The 24,023-nt window shown below is 56.1% G+C and overlaps 1 protein-coding gene across 1 annotated transcript; it reads left to right on the forward strand.

The window, feature by feature from the left end:
- The first annotated feature begins 1,791 nt into the window (after positions 1–1,791).
- PLBD2 (phospholipase B domain containing 2) lies at positions 1,792–23,858 on the forward strand. Its single transcript, XM_042910491.1, has 12 exons — positions 1,792–2,143; positions 8,613–8,706; positions 11,159–11,317; positions 13,200–13,300; positions 13,516–13,730; positions 18,092–18,189; positions 19,958–20,118; positions 20,746–20,841; positions 21,088–21,159; positions 21,804–21,956; positions 22,529–22,691; positions 22,911–23,858. Exons 1-12 carry the CDS (start codon positions 1,854–1,856, stop codon positions 23,076–23,078), a joined length of 1,770 nt encoding a protein of 589 aa, XP_042766425.1. The 5' UTR covers positions 1,792–1,853; the 3' UTR covers positions 23,079–23,858.
- The last annotated feature ends 165 nt before the right edge of the window (positions 23,859–24,023 follow it).

Genomic DNA, 24,023 nt, shown 5'->3' on the forward strand with positions numbered 1-24,023 from the left:
GTCTTCACGGACATGTCATTCTCTCTCCTAACCCTTCCACCCGTTTCTCACCTACCTCCTTGGGAAACTAATTTCATTGGTTTTCGGTTTATCCCTCCTGTGTTTCTTTTGCAAGAATTAGAAGCTTCAAGTAAATGTTATTTGCCCTTCTTTCTTACACAAAACACCGCATATTACATACACTTTTTCACACTTTGTTTTTTTCAATGAACACTATGTGTTAGTAATCTATAGAAAATTTCCTTATTCTTTTTTTTTTTTTTTTTTACAGCTGCATAGTACTTCATCTTGGAGCTGATCCAGTTACTAAATGAATTTCATGTGTATGGGCGTTAGGGTGTTTCCAATATTTTTTTAAGTTTACTATTTATTTTGAGAGAGAAGGGGCCTGCATGCATGGCGGGGGCGGGGGTGGGGGTGGGGGTGGGGGTGGGGGTGGGGGTGGTAGGGGTAGAGGCGGAGAGAGAGAGAGTGAGAATCCCAGGCAAGCTCCCTACAGTCAGCGCAGAGCTTGATGTGGTGCTCGATCTAATGAAACTTGACATCACGACCTGAGCCAAAATCAAGAGTCAGATGCCTAAGTGACTGAGCCACCCAGGAGTCCCAGGTGTTTCCAATATTTTAAAATTATGAACCAGGCTGCAGTGAACGACCTTATGCATAGATATTTAGAAGAGGAATTGCTGGGTCAGGAGGTAAACGCAAGTGAAGTTTTTTGAGACATTACCTATTTCTCCTCCATTTAACACATCTACCAGCAAAGTAGGCATGTCTATTTCCCCAGAGTCATCAAGAGCGTAAGCTGTCAAGCTTCTTCATGTTTTTCTAATCTGAAGGGTGAGAAGTAGTTTTTTTTTTTTAAGTTTTTTTGAAAAGTAGTACAGCTTATCCGGCTTCTCCCAAGGATAACGTGCCACTTAACCAAAGTGCAATGATCAGCGCCAGGAATTTGACATGAACACATCACTTTTCACTAAATCACAGACCTTATTCTGATCTCCCCAGTTTTTACACGCACTCAAAACTTCTGGTGTATATTTCATTGAAATTTTATCCTCAATGTAGCTATAATTTGGGTGTCTCTTATGGCCAATGAAGTGAGCATTTTTCATAAGTTTAAGGATCATTTTTACATCTTTTTTCATCAATTGTTCACATTTTTGTCTATTTTTCTATCTGGTTTCCACATTTTCCCCCTTTCACATTTAAAGAGTTCTTCATACATTAATGGTATTAGCCTTTATCTATAACATATGTTGCACGTATTTTCTCTTTGTCAGTTAGCTGTCTTTTGACTTTGCTTATGGCGTTTTCCACGTGTAAAAGTTACAGAAGATTTTATGTAGTCAAATGTATTGATCTTTTTTCACATCTGGATTTTAAGTCATAGTTGGAAGGCCTTCTCCCCGCCCCCCCCCCCCCCCCCCCCCCCCGCCTCCACACACAAGCTATGGAGGAATTCACCCATATTTTTTTCACCACTTCTGGTTTTGTCATTTACATCACGTTCTCATCATTTAGGAGTTTGTGTTTGTGTATGGTGGGAGGAGTGGATCCTGGGTCAGATAAGTACATAGAACAAAATATTAGCCATAGATGGCAGGCACACGCTTGCACCTTTTCTCAAGGTTTGACAATTTGAAAGATAAACAGGGGGCAAAGCGAGCGAGGCAGTTGGCTTAGGTGGACAGGGGCGCCGGGGCCCTTTAAGACGGGCCCCGCCCACCCCGGAAGAGCTCGTCCAAGCCCCGCCTCCCGCCGCGCCCCGCCTTCTCCCCGCCTGCGCCGGCCTAGCCCTCCGCCGCCGAGTGCAGTCACGTGAGCCGGGCTGCGGTGCCCCGGTCCGCGCCGTCATGGTGGCCCCGATGTACGGCTCCCCCGGCGGCCGCCTGGCCCGGGCGCTGACGCGGGCCCTGGCGCTGGCCCTGGTGCTGGCCCTGCTGGTCGGGCTGTTCCTGAGCGGCCTGACGGGCGCGATCCCGATCTCGGGGCGCCAGTGGGGGCCCGACGGGCCGGTCCCACCCGCCTCCCGCAGCCGCTCGGTGCTCCTGGACGCCGAGACCGGCCAGCTCCGACTGGTGGATGGCCGCCACCCTGACGCCGTGGCCTGGGCCAACCTCACCAACGCCATCCGCGAGACCGGGTGAGGGTTGGTCCGACTCCGCGCGGGACCCGCTGAGGGAGGGGGTTGCATGGACACCGGGCCTCTCGCCTGCCCCTAGAACGGGGCCCCTGTCTCCCCGAGGGTCACTTTTCCCGCCCCTGAGACTGCAGCACAGCCATCCGGACCGGATCCCTGGGGCTAATGCAGCATCTCTCAGCTCATGGGGACCAGTCCCTGGCCTTGAGCCAAAGGTGACAGTACCTCTGTTACCCTAGAGACCAGATCCCTGCCACCCAGGCCCTAGTGACTCCATCTGGATCAGGTCCGCGGAGCGCCGCCCCCCTCCCCCCATCTTGGGCCCGAAGGCTGGTGATAGCTCTTCAAGAGAGAAACTCTCATCTCACTTCCTTGGTTGTGGTGGCTTACCCCATGGGTGCCAGCTTCCTGCCTCTGTTCTAGAACCAGGGCAGCGGGACTGAGCCTAGATTGTAGGCCAGTGGGAAAAGCGCGAGGTCCCTAAATTCACATAGACCCAGATAGTGTGTTTGCTTGGGCTCTTCTCCTTTCTCTCCTCTCTCCCGGTCCGCTCTCCTGATCCTCTCTCCTCTCTCCTGGTCCTCTCTTGCTTGGCCAGATAGTATGGAGCCAAGTGCTCGGTCCTTGGTAGTCACGATTGCTGTCCTTATCACTGGGCCCCCGGCTGTCGTTCTGACTCCCTTGCTTGTCTGGGCTCCCATTTCTGTGATTCAGATTTTGGATGTGCTCCACCAGGAGGTTGAGTGGTACCCTCTCAGGCCCTGTACCAGGGCTTGTGCCCATTCATTCATTCATTCACTCACCTGATGTACTTGGCTTTGGGGACACAGAGCTGAGCAAGGTGAGGGTCCCGATTCAGTGGGGAGGCAGACAGTGCCAGGAGGGAAACCTGAGCCCGTGGGCGTGGGGAGAATTGCCTAAAAGCCTTGTCAGCAGGGCTCAGGCCCTGGATCAAGGCTGTGTTGGGGATCCTAGTGAACCCTAAGTTCCCCTCTACTGCCCTCCCACTGCCTCCATCCACTTTGCTGGCATGCATTAATTCCTGCAGGTGTTGGGGAGATACAGAACGTGGGAGACACCCCCATTCTGGTGCTTTGTGGGACTTGGGAGGGTATCAGGTAGACAGAGGGGACATTGTGAGGAAGGGTTTGCTGCAGACACAGCGGGTGGGGCTAATCTGGGAAGGCTCCCAGGGAGAGGAGGCCACAGGGTGGGCTAGAGTCTATGGCAGGAACTAGGGCTCTGTGGCTCTGTGACTCTGGAATCTGGTTACCCTTTCTCTGCTGACTCATACGTGTTTTGGGCCCTAACAAAGCCAAGAGGGCCTGACAAATCTCTGCCTGAATGCTGGCTAGGAAGGAGGCACAGAGGTGAGGCCCCGCATAGGGCGGGGGCTTTGTCTTCAGGAGGCCCCCACTGGGCTGTGTTGCTCTGAATTCTGGAAAACAGAGGTGGAGAGAGGACTTCCTTGATTGTGCCGGATGGAAAGGTCTTTCAGGCCCAGCTCCTTTGCTCTGCGACCTTTGCTCTGTGAAGGGTAAATCCCTTCACCTCTCTGAACCCATTCCCTCCTCTGAAAGGAAGGGGGGGGGGGGAAATTCAGTGGGGTCACAGAAAGTACCTCTGTTTCCTGAAAGAAGGAATGAGTGAAAGAAAGGAGCAGGTGCCCTCTGCCCCATTTTACAGTTGGGGAAACTGAGGCCTAAGGCAAGAGGCCAGGTCTCTTCTGTACTTCTCGCTCTCACCTCCCCTTTCCAGCATCCTTTCGGTCCAGTCTTCCCATTTAGCACTTGGGACCATGATGTAGGGAGAACTGTACCAGAAGCAGGGAAACTGAGGCCCTCAGAACAACCTCTTAGAACTCAGAGGTAAGACGAACTACATGTGGGGTTTCCTGGTCCCCGATCAGCAGAACCGCCGAACTGTGGGTGACTGTCTCATTTTTCCAAGGATGGAGGCCAGGAATTTGACTCGTCTTTTGTTTACCTGGACTCGGGATCTCTCCTCCTTCTGTCCCCCAGATTTCGCCACAGGATTGTCTGGCTAAATTCCATTTCCTCTTCCCACATAGTCTGCTCTCTCTCAGTTGTGCTGTATCTGACCTTGGACCGATACTCCCCGTGAAGTCTGAAACAGTTAGGATTGGGTGGGTGCGTGGGCATCTGAGCTGCCCCAGGAGGCAGAGCCTTCGCCAGTTTGGCTCTGACCTTGGTGCTGGGGAGGCTGAACCCTCCAGCCTTACCTTTTCCCCCTTCCTTGACGCCCCCCTCCGTCAACCAGCTGCTTGATACAAATCACAGATCACCTTGGAGTCAGGAAAGGAAGAGAATACCAATGAGAGGGAATTCACCTGTTAAGAGGCAGAGAACCAGCCCAAGTCCACCAGCCAACAAGCAGAAGCTTGTGAAGTGGATAAATACCATCCAACTGTTCTTGGGAGTCAGAAAAGATAATCATATTCCATTGAGAATGAGGAAGGAGTGATAGCCCCAGATGAGGTAGGGTGGCCTACATACCGAGGGTGCCCAGGGTACCCTATACCCCGAAGCAGGGCACAGTGGCCAGGGGAGATTTGTGACCCCCAGCTCATCTCACAGGAATGGGCTGGTTTTTCTCAAACGTGGCCTCTTTAGACCCTGGAATCGTCAGGCATTAGGCACCGACAGCGTAAAATCACAGTGTGGCCCATAGACTTTACAGAAAAAACAAAAAAAAAAACCCGGAGGGAACAGATCAGTGTGCCAACTTTTTATTTTTGTCGAAGGAGTGCATTAAGAACAAAACAGAGAAGCATTTATTGACCTCTGTCAGTTTTATCTCCTAACAGATCAGCTCTTTTAGAGCCAAATAAGCAGAAAGGATGTGTTCTTTAATAGAGAGCAGTCTAATGGGTACATTAAGCTTCAGAAATGCTCTTATCAGTGGTTTTCTCTTGACCGGGGACCGGGGTAGAGTTTGGCAAAGTGGTCAGCACAACAGGGAACCTAGAGGCCGTTTGCCCAAATTCAAGCTTCCCCGTTTTACAGATGGGGAAGCTGGGGCTGGAAGGGCAAGGACGTGTGGTATGAGGCCGAGTGTCTGCTTTACTGTCAGAGACATTTGGGGCCCTTCGCCTGCCTCATCTCTGTGGTGACAACCTTGGAAAAGAAATCATTTGATGGGTGCCCGGGTGGCCCAGTCGGTTAAGAGGCTGACCCTCGATTTCCGCTTAGGTCCTGGTCTCACAGTCCGTGAGGTGGAGCCTGCATTGGGCTCGGGCTGACATCGCTGAGCCTGCTGGGGATTCTCTGTCTCCTTTTCTCCCTGCCCGCCACCCCCCCCCCCCATAAACAAATACATATTTAAAAAAAAATCATTTGATTAGGCCCAGGGCCTGTGGCAACAGAGGGATCCTCAGAGATCAGCCTCAGGGGCTCCAGCCCTGAAATCTGGTGACTTAGAACAAAGCCCCTTGAATGGGAACTCCCTCCAAGCAAAGTGTTCTGGAAATAGGCGGAAACCCATCAACCTGGGTTTTCTGAGGGCAAAGTGAATACAACCCACCTAAATGGAGTCACCTCAGTTGCCCTTTGGAAGGAGGCCGCACACCAGGAGATGGGGCGGGGGGGGGGGGGGGGGGGGGGGGGGGGGAGGGGGGGGGAGGGTGGTGGGGCTATCGCTTCCTGCTGCTTCTTCCTCGTTTCCGTTCTCTTTTAAGTTTTTGGAATTATTATGCAAGTAGTGAATTGTATTAGACAGGTAATTAATTATTATACAAGCAATTCTTGTGGTAAAAATCCCAGCAGTCTAGAAAGTTAAGACAGGATGCATGAAGTAAATATATAGCCCCATAGATAACCAGTGTTAGCTCTTTCTTCCAGAACTTTCTGTGCATAAATAGGCCTAAGTATGTATGCCTATGTATAAGCATAGGTATGTGCATGCACCCGTGTGTGTGTGTGTGTGTGTGTGTGTGTGTGTGTGTGTGTAAAACGCTTTCACACAGACCAATTGCGCTTCTCTAATTAAAAAAAATCTTTTTTAAGGTTTATTTGTTTAGTTTGAGAGAGACAGAGACAGCATGAGCGGGGGAGGGGTAGGGAGAGAGAGAGAGAGAGAGAGAGAGAGAGAGAGAGAGAGAATCCCAAGCAGACCCCGCACTGTCAGCACAGAGCCCAACGCCGGGCTTGAACTCACGAAGCCAGGAGATCATGTCCTGAGCCGAAACCGACAGTCAGACGCTTAACCGACTGAGCCACCCAGGCTCCCCTAACTTTTTTTTTTTTTTAAAGGAAATTCTTTTTTTAAAATGTTTATTTATTTTTGAGACAGAGAGAGACAGAGTGCAAGTGGGGGAGGGGCAAAGAGAGAGGGAGACACAGAATCCGAAACAGGCTCAGGGCTCTGAGCTGTCAGCACAGAGCCCGATGCGGGGCTCGAACCCACGGACCGCGAGATCATGACCTGAGCCGAAGTCGGACGCTCAACCGACTGAGCCACCCAGGCGCCCCAGCTAATTTTTTTTTTTTTTTTAACGTTGCCTCTGAAATCTCGTCAGCACACGGCACTCTCTTCCCTTCAGAGCAGTCTCCCTGTTATGTCATTACCTGTTTACATGCCGACCCCTCCCCCCCTCCCCTGCATTGGCCTTTGGAAGGCTGAGCCTGCTTGTCATTCATTTCTTGGCGCCTGGTACCCAGTAGGCTCTCAACGAGGCTTGCTTGCCCAAAGTATCAGGCGTGCACATTTTGATCGTCTTTTCGTCTCCAGAGCCCTCTCTGGGGCTGAGCTGTTCCGGGCCTGGACCCCTTCCGGGGGCTTTTTAGCCGCCTCCCCATGAGGCTGTCCTGGCTGAGCCTGGCTGTGCCCTGTTTTGCCTCACACTCTCATTAGTGCCTTCCCGTAGCCCTCATTTTCTTCGCAGGAATTGCCTTAACCAGCGTTTCTCCCCTAGGTACAGAAGTCACCTGGGTGAATAGTTTGGTGTCCTTGGAGCGAGGATGAAATCCGGAACCACACGGGAAAAGATGGATAGACTTGGCCGCACACACATGAAAACCTCTGTGTGGCAAAAACAAAAGCGAAAAATCAATGAAAACGCAAACATATTTTCAGCGTTAGTGACAAGCGGAGGGCTAATGTGGACGTAGAGAATTTCGCAGATCAATAAGCAAAGATAAACACAAGGGAGAAAAGAGTAAAGTGCGTGAACCAAAGAGCTACAAATGACCAATAAAAATGTAAAGACGAGTGCAATTTAACCGAGGAAAGGATTACAATGAAAACAACACAATGGAATTTTTCCACCATTGCCCGAGCAAAGGTGGGAAAGATTGATAGGAATCTTTCCCAGCCAGGAGTGTGTACCTTGTGATGAGGCAGCCTGTTAGTTAGAAACACGGGGCCTCGGGCCCTGCCCCAGACCTCCTGATCAGAATCTGCTTCTGAACAAGGTCTTTTAGCGACACGGATGCACATCAGAGTTTGGAAATGCTGCTTCCCAGGGGGAATGGGAGCCAGCCTGCCTGGAATTGAATTTCGGTTCTGCCCTTTGCCGGCTCTGTTTCACGCTGTGGGTCTGTGGACCTGGTCCGCTCCATGTTTCTGGGAGCAGCGGGCTGGCTGGGGCATGTTCTCAAGTCAATAGCAGAGGCATTTTTTTTTTAATGTTATCTATTTTTGAGAAAGAGAACCAGAGTATGAGCTGAGGAGGGAGAGAGAGAGAGAGGGAGACGCAGAATCCGAAGCAGGCCCCAGGCTCTGAGCTGTCAGCAACAGAGCCCGACGCGGGGCTCGAACTCATGAACCGCGACATCACGACCTGAGCCGAAGTCGGACGCTCAACCGACTGAGCCACCCGGGCGCCCCAAAGGAGGCCTCTTGAGGGCTGATCTTATAACTGGCACACGGTCATTTCCACCCATGTTCTGTTGGCCAGAGCAAGTCCTGTGATGTGACCGGGCCCAAATCAATGGGGCGAGGAAGCGCTTGGCCGTTGGTGGGAGGGACCACAAAGTCGCACAGCAGAGGGCACAGATACGGGGGGGCGAGGGCAGTAGCACAGGCTCCCGCAGCAGTGACATAACTCTGTGCCTTAATTTCCTCCTCTTGTGTGATGGGGGGTGGGGGTAACCATGCCGACCTGCTAGGGTTGTAGGAGGGTCGCGAGGATAAATGAGTCCGTACCTAAGAAGTGACTAGAACAGCGTCTGGCACAGCGGAAGCCCTCACCGGACGCTGGCTGACGTGATTGTGGGGGGTGGGACGTGGATTGGTACGGCTTTGTGGGGGACGGATGTTTGTCAGTGTTTACTGAAGTGACAAAAACATGTGCCCTTTGACCCAGCACTCCTCTTGATGGACATTCGCGCGAATGGCCGTTCCTCACTATGTTTTTCAGGGTTTACCGCTAGAGATGGCCGTGTGCCCAGCCGGGGGCTGGCTTTGCATCTGTCCCCGCGCTGACCAGGTGTCCCCTCTCCTCCCCGTCTAGATGGGCCTTTCTGGAGCTGCGCACGAACGGCCGCTATAACGACAGCCTGCAGGCCTACGCGGCGGGCGTGGTGGAGGCCGCCGTGTCTGAGGAGGTAAGACCGGACCGGGGGGCGGGGAGGGGGGGACCCGGGGCTCCTGCCTCCCGTCCCACCCAGCATGGCCCCCAGGGAGCTTTGAAGGGCTCTGAGGTGAGGCGTGTGCCCCTACCTCCCTTCTCTCCCTCACCCCAGCCCCGGGCAACCCTCCTGTGCAGATTCGCGTATTGTTAGCAAGGTTTCATATGAACGAGTGGTCGCCTGTGTCTGGCTCCTTTTACGCGGTGTCATGTTTTCAAGACGCATCCACGTTCTAAAGTATATCGAGCCTCGCTCCTTCTCGTGGCCACGTGATTCTGTATCGTGTGGATAGAGCCCGTTTCATTCGTTCGGTCGCCCGTGGACGGACACCCGAATTATCTCCCCTCTCTTACTTCTGGTGACCTACTTGTACTTCATGTGATGAATCCCCAGGCAACATACCTACTAATCTGCTTTACTTGATTTGGGGCGCTGTGAAAGGGATCTCATAAATTTCCGAAGTCAGCCCGGGTCACAAGTAGGTGAGGCTGTGGAGTGACAGCCATTCTCCCCGCCCCCCGCGTGGGTGGAGGTGTGAAGCCTGCTTTGGAAAATCATTGGGCAGTAAAGAGCGGAGGCTGCCCACGCCCGGGGTTCCAGCGGCCCCAGTCGTCGGGTGTGCCCGGGGCGACCCAAGGACGCGCTCGAGGGGCTCAGAACTGCCTTAGGGTGGCAACAGCTGAACACCCCTGGCGCGTGAGTGCCCAGATGGTGCTACGGTGGCAGGGAGCCGATGACAGGACCTTGACAAGGAGTGAGCAGCCGAGCTGCGTCCAGGTGCTCGGGGGCGAGAGGGAAGAGCATGTGACAGACGGCTGCACGCAGTGGGACACTCCTTTATGAAACTCAACGCTCCTCGTCGTGATACCCCAGCAGCACTTTGGGACGCCCTCCTGGGATCCCGATGTCCGGGGAGCTGCTCAGACGCTGGGTCGGGCCTGTGCTGCTTGGGGTGCTCGGTGGTGAACGAGACCTGATTCCATCTCTCGGGGGGCCCGTAGCCTGCCAGGAGCAGCGGGGCAGGGCCACAGGGCTCCCCTGTAAGGAATCCCCAACGCGTGTGCCCGGGGCTTTGCCTGCGTTCTCTCCCTGATCCTGCTCACCCCACCGAGGCCCAGAGAGGGGAGATTACTCACCCAGGGTCACACAGCCCATCAGCAGGGAAGCCAGCACTCAGACCCGCCTCTGTCCGCCCAGAGGTTCTGCTGCCTCCCCTATTGGCCCCGGGGGGCTTCCCGTGACTGGCCACTGCGTCCTATCCCAGGCTGTGTCCCCTGCGCCCAGGCCGGAGACTGGTGTAGGCCAGGCACTTGGCAAATGCTTCTGGAAGTAGGGGAAGGCTGCATGGTCGAGGTGGCATCTTACCGAGGCCTCGAGGGCTGAGTAGAATGTGAGGGTGTTTCAGGGAGGTGAAGGCAGAGTGGGGGTCCCTAAGCGATCAGTCTCGGGGGACTGGGTGCCGCCACGGTCCCCTCACCGACCTGTCTGTCTTGGGAATATTTCCGGTGTGAGGGGCGTGGCCCAGTGAGGTCCGTGCTTTGGGAAATGACACATCTACACCTTCCCACGGTTCGAGTCTTGACTCTTTGATTCATTACCTAGAGGACCTCGGGTAAGGTCCTCGCACGCCTGTGCCTCAGTTTCTGCAGCTATGAAGTAGGGATGCTGACAGAGTGCTGTTAATGCTGGCTACGGGCAACCGCCCACTTCTCCGTCGCGCTGCAAGTTAGGGGACTTCCCTCCCCCGGCTGGAATGTCACTGGGTGCATTTGGGATTCCAGGTCAGGTCTGGCTGATCTTGGCCGGCCTCCCCCGGGCTTCTGCAGGCAGCTGACAGGTCAGCCGGGGCAGCCGGGTGACCTAGAATGGCCTCATTCCTGTGCCTGGGGATGGGCTGTCTGCCAGCTGGGGTGATGGGGCGGCGTGGTCTTTAACCTCCCAGGAAGGTGGTCCAGGCTTGCTCGTGTGACATCAGAGCAGCGGGGGTGTGGAGGGCCTCTGAGGGCCGGTTGAACGGGCACGCGTTCTCTTGCCCCCATGTCGGTTGTGAGTTCCTTGCTGTGTCCTCGGGGCTTAGGATGGGGACACAGTAGGTGCGTGAACGCACCAGCTGACTGAATGGGGACGTAGACTGGGCGTCTCCGGTAACGGAGGAGGCCCAGTCTGAACAGACTTTGAACGGTGAAGGCTTTCAAAGGAGGGAGGCAGCCAGAGGCTCTGGGCCCCCGAAGGGACGAGAGCGGGGTGGGGGGAGGAGAGCAAAGGTGCGGAGGGGGCCTCCCAGGGCGCCTGGGCTCTTTGGCGGCTCGGGGGGGGGGGGGGGGGGGGCGAGGCATCGGAGCCCGAGTGGGGGGCCGGCTGGGTCCTCCGCGAGGGGAGCAGCCCGGCTGCGCCACCCCTGCCCCCGCCCACCTCGTCCGCCCCGCAGCTCATCTATATGCACTGGGTGAACACGGTGGTGAATTACTGTGGCCCCTTCGAGTACGAAGTCGGTTACTGCGAGAAGCTCAAGAACTTCCTGGAGACCAACCTGGAGTGGATGCAGGAGCAGATGCAGCGGAACAAGGGCTCTGCTTATTGGCATCAGGTGGGCGTGGCCCCCGTGCCCATTGGGCGGGGCGGTGGGCGGGGCTGCTTTGGGGACCTGACTCTGCTTTGGGTGCTGTTGCTCTGACCGCCGCCTCCCACCCCTCTTCGCCGGCCCTTTCCCCTCACTCTCTCCTTCATCCTTCCCTCCATCAGTCAGGCCTTCCTCTTTCCTTCCCTCCCTCTCCAGCCACCCGTCCATTCCTCCATTTGTCTGTCCATCCATCCAGTCTTCCCTCCTTCCCTCTCTTCTTCCCTTTCCCTCTATCCCTCCCTCCCATCTGTCCTTCCAGCCATCTCCCCTCCCACCCACCCACCCACCCATCCGTTTATCCATCCACCTACCCATCCAGCCATCCACCCATCTACCCACCCACCCACCCACTTCTCCATCCAGCCATCCAGTCTTCCCTCCCGCCATACTTCCCTCCCTCCCTTCTGTCTTCCTTTTCCCTCAATCCTTCCTTCTCTCCCTTTCACCTGTCTACCCATCTGTCCATCTTCCATTCATCCTTCCCTCCCTGTCCATCCTTCCCTCCCACCCCGCCCTCTGTATGTCTGGTTTGTCCATACATTTACCACCCACAAGCTTCTCCCATCTTTCACTCTCTTCCTCTCACCCATCTGTTACCCCCACCCATTATAGCCCCACCCTTCCCGCCATTGATGTGCCCCATTGGGTTGTCTGTCTGTGTCCCTGTGCACCGTCTACCCATCTGCACACTTCCCCCCTACACCCCCTCCCATTCACTTGCCCAGCTGTCTGTCTGACCAACCACCTTGTCTGCTTTATTCCTCACCTTCTTCCTGGCCATCGGTCCTTGAAGCACCTGTCAGTGTGAGTCTGTCCATCTGTAGCTCCGTCATGCCTGCCCTCTCTCCCCATCTTAAATCTTGCCAGGGGCTGCCCTGTTCCCTGGGGATCATGCCCACACACCTTGCTGACCACGCTCTGTGCTCCAGCCTCCCTGACCTCCTGGTTCCTTGAACCCTCCTCTTCCCTCAGGACTTGTGGCCCGCTGCTCCTTCTGCCAAGAGCACTTCCTCTGCCTGGCTCGCCCCCCACCCCTCACCTCTGTCCGGTCCTCACACTTCCCTGTGGTGCTCTAGTGAGGGACTCAGAGTCTGTCTTCCACTGCCCTTGAGGACAGGCAGGGATCACATCTACTTTGTTCACCAAAATACTCCCAGTGCCCAGCACAAGGGCCGGCACATAGTGGGTGCTTTATATGTAAGGGATTGCTGAATATTTATAGATGAAGGAATGGGTCTGTCTTGTCCTGTCTGCCCATCCAGTCTATGCACCTGATTAGACATCTGTCCTTCTGTCCACCCTGCCATCCATCTGGACGATTGCTTCTCTTTCCTTTCCTTCTACATAACTTAGTGGCCACCCATCCATCTTTCAGTCCTGCCTGCCTGTCTGTCTGTGTAGCTTAGCCTTTTGCCCATCTGTCCATCCATCTTACAGATGCTAGGTGCATGGTCAAGGCCCTACGGGGGACACAGTGATGATCTCCCTGGTTATAGAACAGTGACAGTGACAATGGGGAGAAGTCAATTACAAGACACATGCCCTGAGGCAGCAGCGCAGCCAGTAGCTAAACTCAGAATTGGGAGCAGTTCACAATGGGTCAGGGCTGGCTGGGAGGCTTCCTGGAGGAGGTGGCTTTGAACTGGGCTCTTAAGTGGGAGTGATTTAGGTTGGAGCAGGGAAGAGACATATAATTAAGTAAGTAATGGCAGGAAGGGTGGGTGCTGGGTAAGAGGGGGGTCAGGGCTGGCTGGAGCCATGAGGGTGCACCTGGGCCGCTCCTGCTCTGTCTGGATCCCCAGACCAGAGCCCCTCCCACCGCCTCACCCTCCCTCTGCCCCTCCCTCAGGTGCGGCTGACCCTCCTGCAGCTGAAGGGTCTGGAGGACAGCTATGAAAGCAGTGTGACCTTTCCGACTGGGAGGTTCACCATCAAACCCTTGGGGTTCCTGTAAGTGCCACCCCCGGAGTGGACAGGGTAGGGGAAAGGGCCCCGCGCCTTATAGTCCGACAGACCTGGGTTCCAGTGCCCATTCTGCCGCTGCCTGGCCCGGCCTCGCACCGCTCGGCTCACCTTCCAGAGCCTCAGCTTCCTCCTCTGGGAAAGGGGTGTGTAAGTGCACTCCCGGCAGGCACGGTGACCCTCTGGTGCCCGGCCCTGCCCAGCCTGTTGCAGCTTGCTGGGGACCTGGGAGACCTAGAGCCAGCCCTGAACAAGACCAAGAGCAAGCACGTCATGGGCTCTGGTTCGTGCTCCGCCCTCATCAAGCTGTTGCCTGGCCAGAGTGACCTCCTGATCGCCCACAACACCTGGAGCTCCTACCAGAACATGCTGCGCATCATCAAGAAGTATTGGTTCCAGTTCCGGGAAGACCCCCAAGGTGGGTGGATGTGGGTGTATCTGCGCGCGTGGGCGCGTGTGGGCGCGCGGGGCGGGCTGGAGGGTGGGCGGAAGGTGCAGGCCTCGCACGCCGCGGGGCTGCCCTCAGAGTTCGTCTCATTTTTAACACGTCTGTTTCCTTTTGGTTCGTACTTTACAAGGTGTGTCAGTCACCCGCTGCTGCGTAACAAGTCAACCCCAGTGTAAAACAACCAAAGCTTGAGACCCAGCCATTCACTTGTGCTCGCGTGTCTGTGGGTCGGCCGGGTGGTTTTGTCATCCGGGGCCAGGCAGGCCCGGCCCGGCTGATGGTGGCCGGGTCCCTGATGCTTCTGCGGTCAGCGGAGGTGGGACAGCCGCATTTGCCCGTCTGGGGCTTGGCCGTCAGCTGGGTGTTGGGGCGGCCGGGCCGGCCCAGGCTCCTTCGTGTGACATCTGGGCAGGGAAGCGTGGGAGGCCTCTCGAAGGCTGATTGAAACCGTTGCTCAAAGCAAGTCAGGTGACCCGCTCAGATTTGAGAGGTGGGGAAGCAGAGCCTGCTGTTTGAGGTGAGGAATTGGAGGGTCCCACTACAGACGGTATGGGTGCGAGATCGGGAAGAATGACGGCCATTTGTGCAAATGCTCAGCCGCGTGAGGAGCGTGCGAGTACGTTCTTCCTGTCCAATGTGAAAACTTTGCAACTAAGGCCCAAGTGCCCCAGAGTGGCTCCCCGCCCACCGGTCCCCGGCCCCAGCGCCGCAACCCCCACCCCCCCGCCCCGCCCCGAGGTAGCCACTGTCACATGTTCGCAGTGCCTCCCTCTTGGCGACCCTTAAAAATCAAATGTTGCCAGGAGGAGGCGAGGCGGTGGGGAAACATACACCCTCCTCCTCTGCTTACGGGACTGGGGCTTGGTGCTGCCTCTTTGAAGACGAGCCCAGCCGGCCTCTAATAAGATTCAAAACCTGTCTCTCCCATGGTCCAGCAGTTCTTGGCTCGGGTCTGTCCCTAGAGAAACATTGCGACTTCCTGCACAGAGCCCGGGTACAAGGATGTCAACTACCATAATGGTTTGGAAACAACCTAATGCCCGTTAATTTCAAGTAAATGTCTGAATTGACTGACACGTATACAGAGAAGTGTGCGCGTCATTCGTGTGGAGATGGGATGTTTGCGGCTTGAACGGCCCTGGGTGCAGCACCCACATTTGGCCTCACCCCAGCATGAGCTCCCTCTGACTTCTTACAGCACAGACGAGGTTTGCCTGATCTCGAACGTCACGCGAGTGGAAACACGCGGCATGTGCTCGCCTGTGTCTGAATTCTCCCGCTTAGCGTGATGCCTGTTGGGCTCGTCCATATTGTCACCTGCAGCCATAGGTCTCTCCTTTCCGTTGCTGTAGATCCGTGAACACTGTAATGTCTTTTTTTTTTTTTTAATTTTTTTTTTTTAACGTTTATTTATTTTTGAGACAGAGAGAGACAGAGCATGAACGGGGAGGGTCAGAGAGAGAGGGAGACACAGAATCCGAAACAGTCTCCAGGCTCCGAGCTGTCAGCGCAGAGCCCGACGCGGGGCTCGAACTCACGGACCGCGAGATCGTGACCTGAGCTGAAGTCGGCCGCTTGACCGACTGAGCCACCCAGGCGCCCCTGTAATGTCTTTTTAAAAAACCTACGTAAGGGGACGCCTGGCTGGCGCAGTCAGGAGAACCTGTGACGCTTGATCTCAGGGTCGTGAGTTCGAGCCCCACGCTGGGAGCAGAGTTTACTTAAACAAAAACCTACATAAGTTATACACATGTTACAGAAAATTGGAAAATACAATAAAACATTCACATAGAATCACAATCACTTTGAATGCCGCACGACCCCTGAGAGATCATTTCGGAGACTATTTGGTTATGTTTTTTCCGAGACTGAAATATACTTTATTTTTCCATTTGCTTTAACTGATTTGTATTATGCTAGTAACATGTGAATACATTCGTGCGGACACAAATTCTAGCAATGTCGATGAAGAAATACATCTCTCCCGTGAAACCCTTCTCCCAAATTCCAGACCCCTCCTAAAAGGACACCTGTTGCCACTTTGGTTTGGATCGTCTAGATTTTTTTGGATGCCTTTATAATGTGTATGTATGAACCTTTTTTTTTTTGGTTAAGTCTTTATTTTTTATTTTTATTTTTATTTTATTTAATTAATTTGTTTGTTTATATTAAATATAATTTATTGAGGATGGCACCCGTTGGGAAGTCTTTATTTTTTAGAAAAGCTTTAGGTTTACCGACAAATTGAGTGGCTATCACAGAGAATTCCAATATACCTTCCCACTCCTTTCTCCTATTATAAACATGTTGCATTGGTGTGGTGCACTGGTTAACAGTTGATCTACCAACATCCGTATGTTACTATCAACCGAAGTCCTTAGCCTACATTCAAGTTCAGTCTGAAAAGTATGGTCATACGGATTTTGGTGAATGCACGATGATGCGTATCCGCCTTTATAGTATTATACAGAAGAGTTTCACTGCCCTAAAAAGTTTGTTTTCTGTCTGTTTTTTTTTTTTTTTTTAAACTTAAATGAGATCATACCGTATGGATTGTCTGCAGCTTGCTCCCTTTGCGCAACAGCTGGCCTTGGAGAATTTTTTTCTTAATTTTTTTTTAATGTTTATTTTTTTTGGGGGGGGGAGGGGCAGAATGAGGGAGACACAGAATCGGAAGCAGGCTCCAGGCTCTGAGCTGTCAGCACGGAGCCTGCGAGATCGTGACCTGAGGTGAAGTCGGACGTTTAACTGGCTGAGCCACCCAGACGCCCCTGGCCTTGGAGAAGTTTTGATAATTGCCATGTTCAGTCCACCTTCTAACTGCTGGATGTGAAACTTTAAACTAGGTCTTAGTTGAGGACTTGGGCCATTTCCAGGTCTTTGGTGTTTGCAAGACAAGTGGGCCCCCAGGTAGAAACACTAGGTTAAAAGATGGGATAATTAAACATTTTAGTCTCAAGATGCACACAGCCAAACTGCCTCCAAAAGTGGCTGGGCCAGTTTACACTTGTCCACAAGGCTGGGAGGTATCAGCTTTCCCTTCAACCTTGCCAGCACTGGGTGTTATGGTTTTTTTTCCATTTTTGACATTCTGATGGGTCATAAATGACATCCCAGACTGAGCTTTTTTTTTTTTTTTTTTTTTTTTTGGTATTAACTTTACTGATGGTTAGTTTAAACACACGTGTAGGATGTATATATTGATGGGTTTGGACAAACACAGGCCGTCATGTAACCGCCACTCAGTAAAAGCAGAGAACACTTCTGTCCCCTGGGAAGGTCCTTGTGCCCTTTGTAGTTATCCTTCCGGCAACCACGCCCCTGATCGCCTTTCCATTACATTAGTTTTGCCTGTTCTAGAACTTCATATACACCCCCCTCCCCCCCCCCGATTGGAGGCCTACTGTGTACCGCTGTGGGCTAGACGCTCTTCACCTTGGCACTCTTGGAAGTTAAATCCTTAAAGAAAAGGGAATCCCTGCCACTTTCGACAACATGGACGAACCTGGAGGGCATTGTGTGAAGTAAAATACGTCGGACACAGAGAGACAAATACAGAGAGAGGCGGGGGGAGGGTGAAGCAGGGGGACGTTGGCCGAGGGCACAAAGTTTCCGTTCTGAGATGAGTAAGTTCTGGGGATTCGAGGTTAACAACTGGGTCGTGACACTTGAAATTTGGTAGGAGAATAGACCGTAAGTACTTTAACCCACATGAGATGGTAACTATGTGAGGTGATGGGCGCCCTCGAGAGCTTGACCGTGGGCATCACTTCGCAGTGTGTGTGTGTGTGTGTGTGTGTGTGTGTGTGTGTGTGTGTGCTGGGTGCCTGGGTGGCTCAGTCAGTCAAGCGTCGGACTCGATTTCGGCTCAGGTCATGATGTCACGATGGTGAGATCGGGCCCTGTGCTGAGCGTAGGGCTTGCTTGGGATTCTCTCTCTCCCTCCCCCTCTGCCCCTCCCTTGCTCTCCCTCTCTCTCTCTCAAAACTAAACTGTTACTAAAAAAATTTAAAAAGGAAAGCCAAAGTGTTCTAGTAAATGAAATATATTTTTAAAGAAATGTGTGTGTATATATATCTCTTTTTCTTCTTTTTTTTTTTTTGCTACTGGCTTTCCTTTTTACACATGCACACACAGACGCACACACACACACACACACAGCAAAAGCATGGTTTGCTACACATCAGAATGGATGGAGGCCCCCCTGAGGCCTGCTTCTCCCCACCTGGAGGCTCTGTGTCTTGGGCGGGGGCGCAGGGGTCCCCGGATGGGCTTATCTGACCTGCACCCCTATCCCCCGCTGGGCTTACTCTCCCCCACCCCCCCCACAGTGAACTCTCCGCTGGCTCCTGGCAACAAGCTGGTCTTCTCATCCTACCCTGGCACCCTCTTCTCCTGTGACGACTTCTACATCGTGGGCAGCGGGCTGGTGAGTGTCCCTCTCGTGTCGCCTTTCTCCCCGGGGCTGCCGATCCCCAGTCCCTGCCGGGGCTGCACATTGTCTGCTCCGCGATCACCCCCTCAGCAATCCGTCGCTGGTTTGGGGGCCCGTTTGCGGTTTTGTTCGTGTGTCTTTAGCATACGCCGTCCCTCCCTCCACCGTGACCTTGCTGTTTCTCGTGCTGCCTCCCCTCTTGCCTTCCGCACACTCTCTCTAGCCCGGCCAGGTTTTCTGAATAAATGTTGTTTCCAATGTGTTGTTTTTAATCGGTTTTCCTGGCCGGGGTCCAGACTCTTTCAGAAATCTGTTCCTGGCATCCCCGAGCCGGGGCATTGAGCCCTGAGATTGCAACATGCGGAGGAGAAAAAACATTGCTTTAAAATAATACCCTCCTCGCAGAAGGTGCCAGTTCCCGGGGTGGGGTGGGGGGCGGCGGGGAGGGGCTCCTTCCTTCCCTGTTGCTTTCTGAGAGAAGCGTGGGGCTTAGCTCCCTTAAATGTGGAAGGAAGCGCGAGAGGGCCAGGTCGTGGGGGCGGGGACCCCCTCGCTGCAGTCCTGGTGGGGAAAGGAGGGTACAGTCTGGGGAAGGACAACTGAGAAGGTTTCATCCAGTTCCCTGGCAGGTGCCCCGGCAGGAAATTAACCTTCCAGCAGGGTCCTTAACTGTTTCTGTGCCACAGATGCCTTTGGCAGGCGAGGGGGTTGTGGACCCCCTTCTCAGAGTAACGTTTTTAAATGCATAAGCCAGAATATAAGGGATCATAAAGGGAACCAATTATACTGAAATGCGTTGATCGCAATACCACGTAAGGAACCTTTGCATGTTGTACACGTGCTGCTTACTGAACGCACTGAAGGCCTGACCACCGTGACGTAGAAGGAACGGGGAGCAGAAATGATATCCTGAGCGAGGTGCCGCCCTGTCGCATGCTGGGCAGACGTCTGTGACCTCTCTTGGTGACGGTCTCCGGTGCCACTCGTGCCATGGGAGCTGCCAGTGGAAGGAGATGCCGAGTTTCAGTTCGGTGGAGGTGGGAACAGAGATGCACTGTTTTCCCCTCCCAGTCTGCGGGCTCCCCTTGTCCCGCCCCCGGCTCAGAGCCCCCCTGCCCCGAGAGGGGAAACCGCCCTCCGGGGCTTTCCGGGCCACGCCGGTGCGAGTTCTGGCAGTGGCTTTGGGTGCTAAGAGCGGTAGAGCGAGGGACAAGGAAGGGACGGGGTGGAAGGAGTGGAAGAAGGTGTTCCCACCCGGGCGTTGCTATCACGGATTGGTGTGAGAGCCCCAAGTTCGGTGATCGAATCTCGGCCCATCCGCTTACCAGCCATGACCTTTGGCGCGTCCCCTGGCTGTTTCGGGCCTCACTTTACCTTTCAGTAAAGAGGGGCATCAGAGGTCCTGCCGCGTTTTCCTCAAGCCCCCCGACTTGCCCTGCAGAACTGCAAGGCAGGTGTAGAAATGGGATGCCGTCTCTCTGGGGAAAGATTTGACCGACTTGGTCGGGAGAACGGGTCCGGAGGAGCAGCACCGTGGGCTCTGTCGGGGGCTGTTCTCCGGGACAAAGCTGGATGCGTGATCGTGAAGCCCCCTCGGCGCTCAGCCAAGGAACCAGTGAGGAACGCGCACCCAAACCAGGACCCGGCTGTGAATAACCAGTGTGCGGACCACGACTGGGGCAGCGTTGCCACTTGGTGGCAGCGTGCCCCGGTCGTAAGTCAGGTGGCCCTTCAGTGCAGCGTCCCTTCTGCTCTCCCACAGGTGACACTGGAGACCACCATCGGCAACAGGAACCCGGCCCTGTGGAAGTACGTGCAGCCCAAGGACTCCGTGCTGGAGTGGGTCCGCAATGTCGTGGCCAACCGCTTGGCCCTGGACGGGGACGCCTGGGCGGACATCTTCCAGAAGTTCAACAGTGGCACGTGAGTGGGCTTCTGGCACTGTGGCCTCCTCATCCCCGAAATGGACCAACCCCCCCTCTAACAGTCACGCCCCCGGGGACCTGACGTGGCACCAGGGCCACATACCCCACACCCTCCGCAGAGCCCTCATGGTTCTTGCTGGAGTTGGAAAGTGCCTTAAAGTCTTCTCCCTTGTCTTATATTTAGGGAAACTGAGGCTCAGGAAAGGAAGGGCTTTGCCCCTCTCCTGCAGGCTCTTCTATCCAGGGACAGGCTCTAAGAGGGAGGCCAGGAAGAGAACCTGGAATATGAGAGCTCTGGGGACAGGGGAGGGCTGTGTGAGGAAGGGGGCATGCGTGGATGAGGGCCCGTGAGCCAGAGACACTGGAGTGGACATTGCAGGGCCTTGGAAGGTTGGGCAGAAAAATTGACTTCTGTTCCAGTAAGCACTGGGGAGCCACAGACTCCTCTGGAGCAGGCAGACAGTATGATGAGAGCTGACGACACCTGTTCAAGCTGCAACGTCAGGGTGACAATCAGATGGCCGGACATCCCCCTCCCCACCCCCACCCCATGAGTCCTGACTCCGCGGGCCACTGGGGCAGTGTCCCCAGGGTGTGTTCAGTCCCCCTTCCTTGGGCACGGCAGGTACAACAACCAGTGGATGATTGTGGACTACAAGGCGTTTGTCCCCGGCGGGCCCAGCCCTCGGAGCAGGGTGCTCACCGTCCTGGAGCAGATCCCGTGAGTACTGTGGGAAGGACAGAAGGGTGTTCCAGGCAGAGGGAACTGCCTAGGCAAAGGTCTGGAGGCATGCCGGAATGTGTGTGGGAAGGCGAGCGTCTGAGGAAGGCCAGGTGGGAGAGGGGAAGATTCAGGACGCAATCTACCCCGGGGCAGTGGGGAGCCATCAGGGGTTCTGGAGCAGGGCAGCGCCCACAGGTGCTCCTTTTCTCACCGGTCTTGCCCCGTCTGTCTTCTCGGTCCCAGGGGCATGGTGGTGGTGGCCGATAAGACCTCGGAACTCTACCAGAAGACCTACTGGGCCAGCTACAACATCCCGTATGTCCCCACCCCTGCCCCATACCCGCCTCACCCTTGCTCAGCTCTCCGGGCTGGCCAGGGGTCCTTCCGTGCGTGATCTTTTCAACCCGTGGAGCAGAGAAACCGCTCTGCCCTTTCTTTGGCCAGAAAAGCCCTGCCGGTCTGGGGGCTTAGGTCTGCACCCACGGCAGGGTGGTGGGGGTTGGCCCGGCTCAGGTGCCCACGCCTGCCGTGGCTCCCTCGCCGTGTGTCCTGTAACTAGGCTGCGCAGCCGCAACCTCTTGGCCCTCTGTCCTCTGCCAGACGAGAGATTTGACGCTTACGACCCCCTCCCGGCAGCCACGGCCACTGTTCCCATGTCACAGATGAGGAAACTGAGGCCTTGCGTGAATGCCTGCCTTCCCTGAGGTGCCTTCCACAGCTGTTCAGTGGCGAAGTCAGCGTCTGAACCCATGTCTCTGGGACTGCAGAGCCTAAGCTTGGTCACCTCACCAAGCCGCCCCCCCCCCCCCCGGCCTCAACGGAAGACGTTGTTGCTCTCCTGTCGTGGTTGTTAGTGATCATGTTCTGGAGTGACCCCCCCCCCCGCCCCCCGCCCCCCGCCTCCCGGGCCACAGCCAGCGCGGTCAGAGGCCGGGAGTGACCCTCCTTGTGCCCCGTAGGTACTTTGAGAGCGTGTTCAACGCCAGCGGGATGCAGGCCCTCGTGGCCCAGTACGGGGACTGGTTCTCCTACGACAGGAGCCCCCGGGCCCAGATCTTCGGGCGGAACCAGTCGCTGGTGCACGACTTGGACTCCATGATCCGGCTTATGCGGTGCGTGGGGCAGCGGGAGCCCCGAGTCCCGTGGGGGCTTTCTGTGCGCTTTCCTGGCCCTCGTGTGACCCTCACGGCGAGCCCGGGGGCCGCGGGGCGGCGGCCAGCTGTAGCCGCGGGTGCGGGAGCCCCGTGGCGCTGTCCTCCTGTTCCGGGCGAGGGTGCCGGGCAGCTGTGGGGTGGGCCACCCCGTGCCAGGCACCGTGCCCGGTGCCAGAGAACCCGCACCCAGCAGGGGCGCCCTGGCCGTGGGAGGCGCGGAGCCCGTCAGGCGCGCGCACCGATGTGGGCATGAGCTCAGGCTGGCGGAGCCCCGAGAGATGCCAGAAGGGGGCAGGATGGGGCATCTAGCCCGGCTTGGGGTTGGGGGCGGCCTGAGCAGAGATGAGACGCTGAGCAAGGCACGGGCAGGTGCAGGGGTGAGGGAGGCCCGGGCGGCGGGGTTGGGGGGCGGGAGCGGGCACCTGAGGGCGGGTGGCTTGTCCCGGGGCTCTGCCGCCACGGGGAGCCCAGCCCCCTCCTCGGCCCCCTCTCCCCAGCGCGACTGATGCCCCCTCCCTTCCCTCATCCAGGTACAACGACTTCCTGCACGACCCACTGTCACTGTGCAAAGCGTGCAGCCCGCAGGCCAACGCAGAGAACGCCATCTCGGCCCGCTCCGACCTGAACCCGGCCAACGGCTCCTACCCTTTCCAGGCCCTGCAGCAGCGCTCCCACGGGGGCATAGATGTGAAGGTACAGCCCCGCCCTGGGCCTGGGGGTTGGGGGTGGGCTTGGGGAGGAAGGGGGGTGCGGTGATGGCTCAGGTCAAAGCGGATGGCAGGACAGGAGGCAGGGTCGGCGCTGGGCTGCGGTCGGGGTCAGAGATAGGGCTGGGGGTCGGGGCCCTCCGGATTGGGGCGGCTCGGGGCCCGGCCTGGGCTGGTGCTCAGCGGCCTCTGCCCTGGCCCCCAGGTGACCAGCATGGCCCTGGCCAAGGCCTTTCAGCTTGTGGCGGCCAGTGGCCCCACGTGGGACCAGCTGCCCCCGTTCCAGTGGAGCTCCTCGCCCTTCAGCGGCCTGCTGCACATGGGCCAGCCCGACCTCTGGAAGTTCTCGCCCATCGAGGTGCGGTGGGACTGAGCCTCCGTCTCGGCCCCACTGACCCCTGCGGGGCCACCACGGGCCACTGCCCCTACCTCCCACCCGCCCGCTCCGTGGGCTTTGTCACCTGCTGTGCCCAGATCTGGGACCCGGCTCTGCCAGGGTTACTCTCATCTGGGTCGTCTCCTAGGTGGGACACGGGGCCCGCCAGGGCCCAGCACTGACTCGTTCGCTCCCCGTAAGTGGGCGAGTGCCACCCTTGTCCCCTGCCTCTGCACCTCTCTCTCTGCCCCGTCTGCTTCTCTCTCTCCCCCGGCCTGGGGCCCTGTCCTCATGCTGCCCTCTCCTGAGGGCTTGGGAGGGGTCCTCGGATGGGGTTCAGGGCCCCTGCTGGGGCAGTGGGGGACTGTCTGGGTCCCTGCCTCCCAGTGTCATTCCTGCCGGTGGCTCTGGAGCTTGTGGGGTTTCGGCCCCGAGACCTGGACGTTGCCTCTGGTTGGCATCCGTCCTGCCACCTCCCGCCCCTGCCCCCCCTCGGGAAGCAGCCCCCTGGTTTCCCTCCTGGGCGGCTTCCCTGAGGACAGAAACTTGAAAACAAACAAAAACCAAAGTTTCTGGTGACTTGTGGCTGCAGGGGTGTGAGTGTGCTTCTCTTGAGGGGCAGACGAGAGTGTTGGCCTCGTTGGCCTCGTTGGCTGCAGCCTCGTGCCCCTTGCCCCCCAACTTGGGCCTGCCCTTGGCCTCTGGGCCGTGCCCACAGCTCCCCTGCTGTAGGAACCAAATCGCAGGCTGTGCTGCCATTAAATGAGAGGCCGTGGCCCCTGTGCTGTGCTTTTTGGGGCAGTGGGGAAGGCTGGGTTGCTGCCTTTTCTCCTCTCTGGTTTGGGTTCTAGACCATCCACTCTTGCATTCTCTTGTCCATTCTCTGTCTATCCACCTATCCATTTATTCATTTGCCAACCCTCCTATCTGTATCTACTCACC

The sequence above is a fragment of the Panthera leo genome, chromosome D3 (assembly GCF_018350215.1).
Source record: "Panthera leo isolate Ple1 chromosome D3, P.leo_Ple1_pat1.1, whole genome shotgun sequence".
In the NCBI taxonomy this organism is placed as follows: domain Eukaryota; kingdom Metazoa; phylum Chordata; class Mammalia; order Carnivora; family Felidae; genus Panthera; species Panthera leo.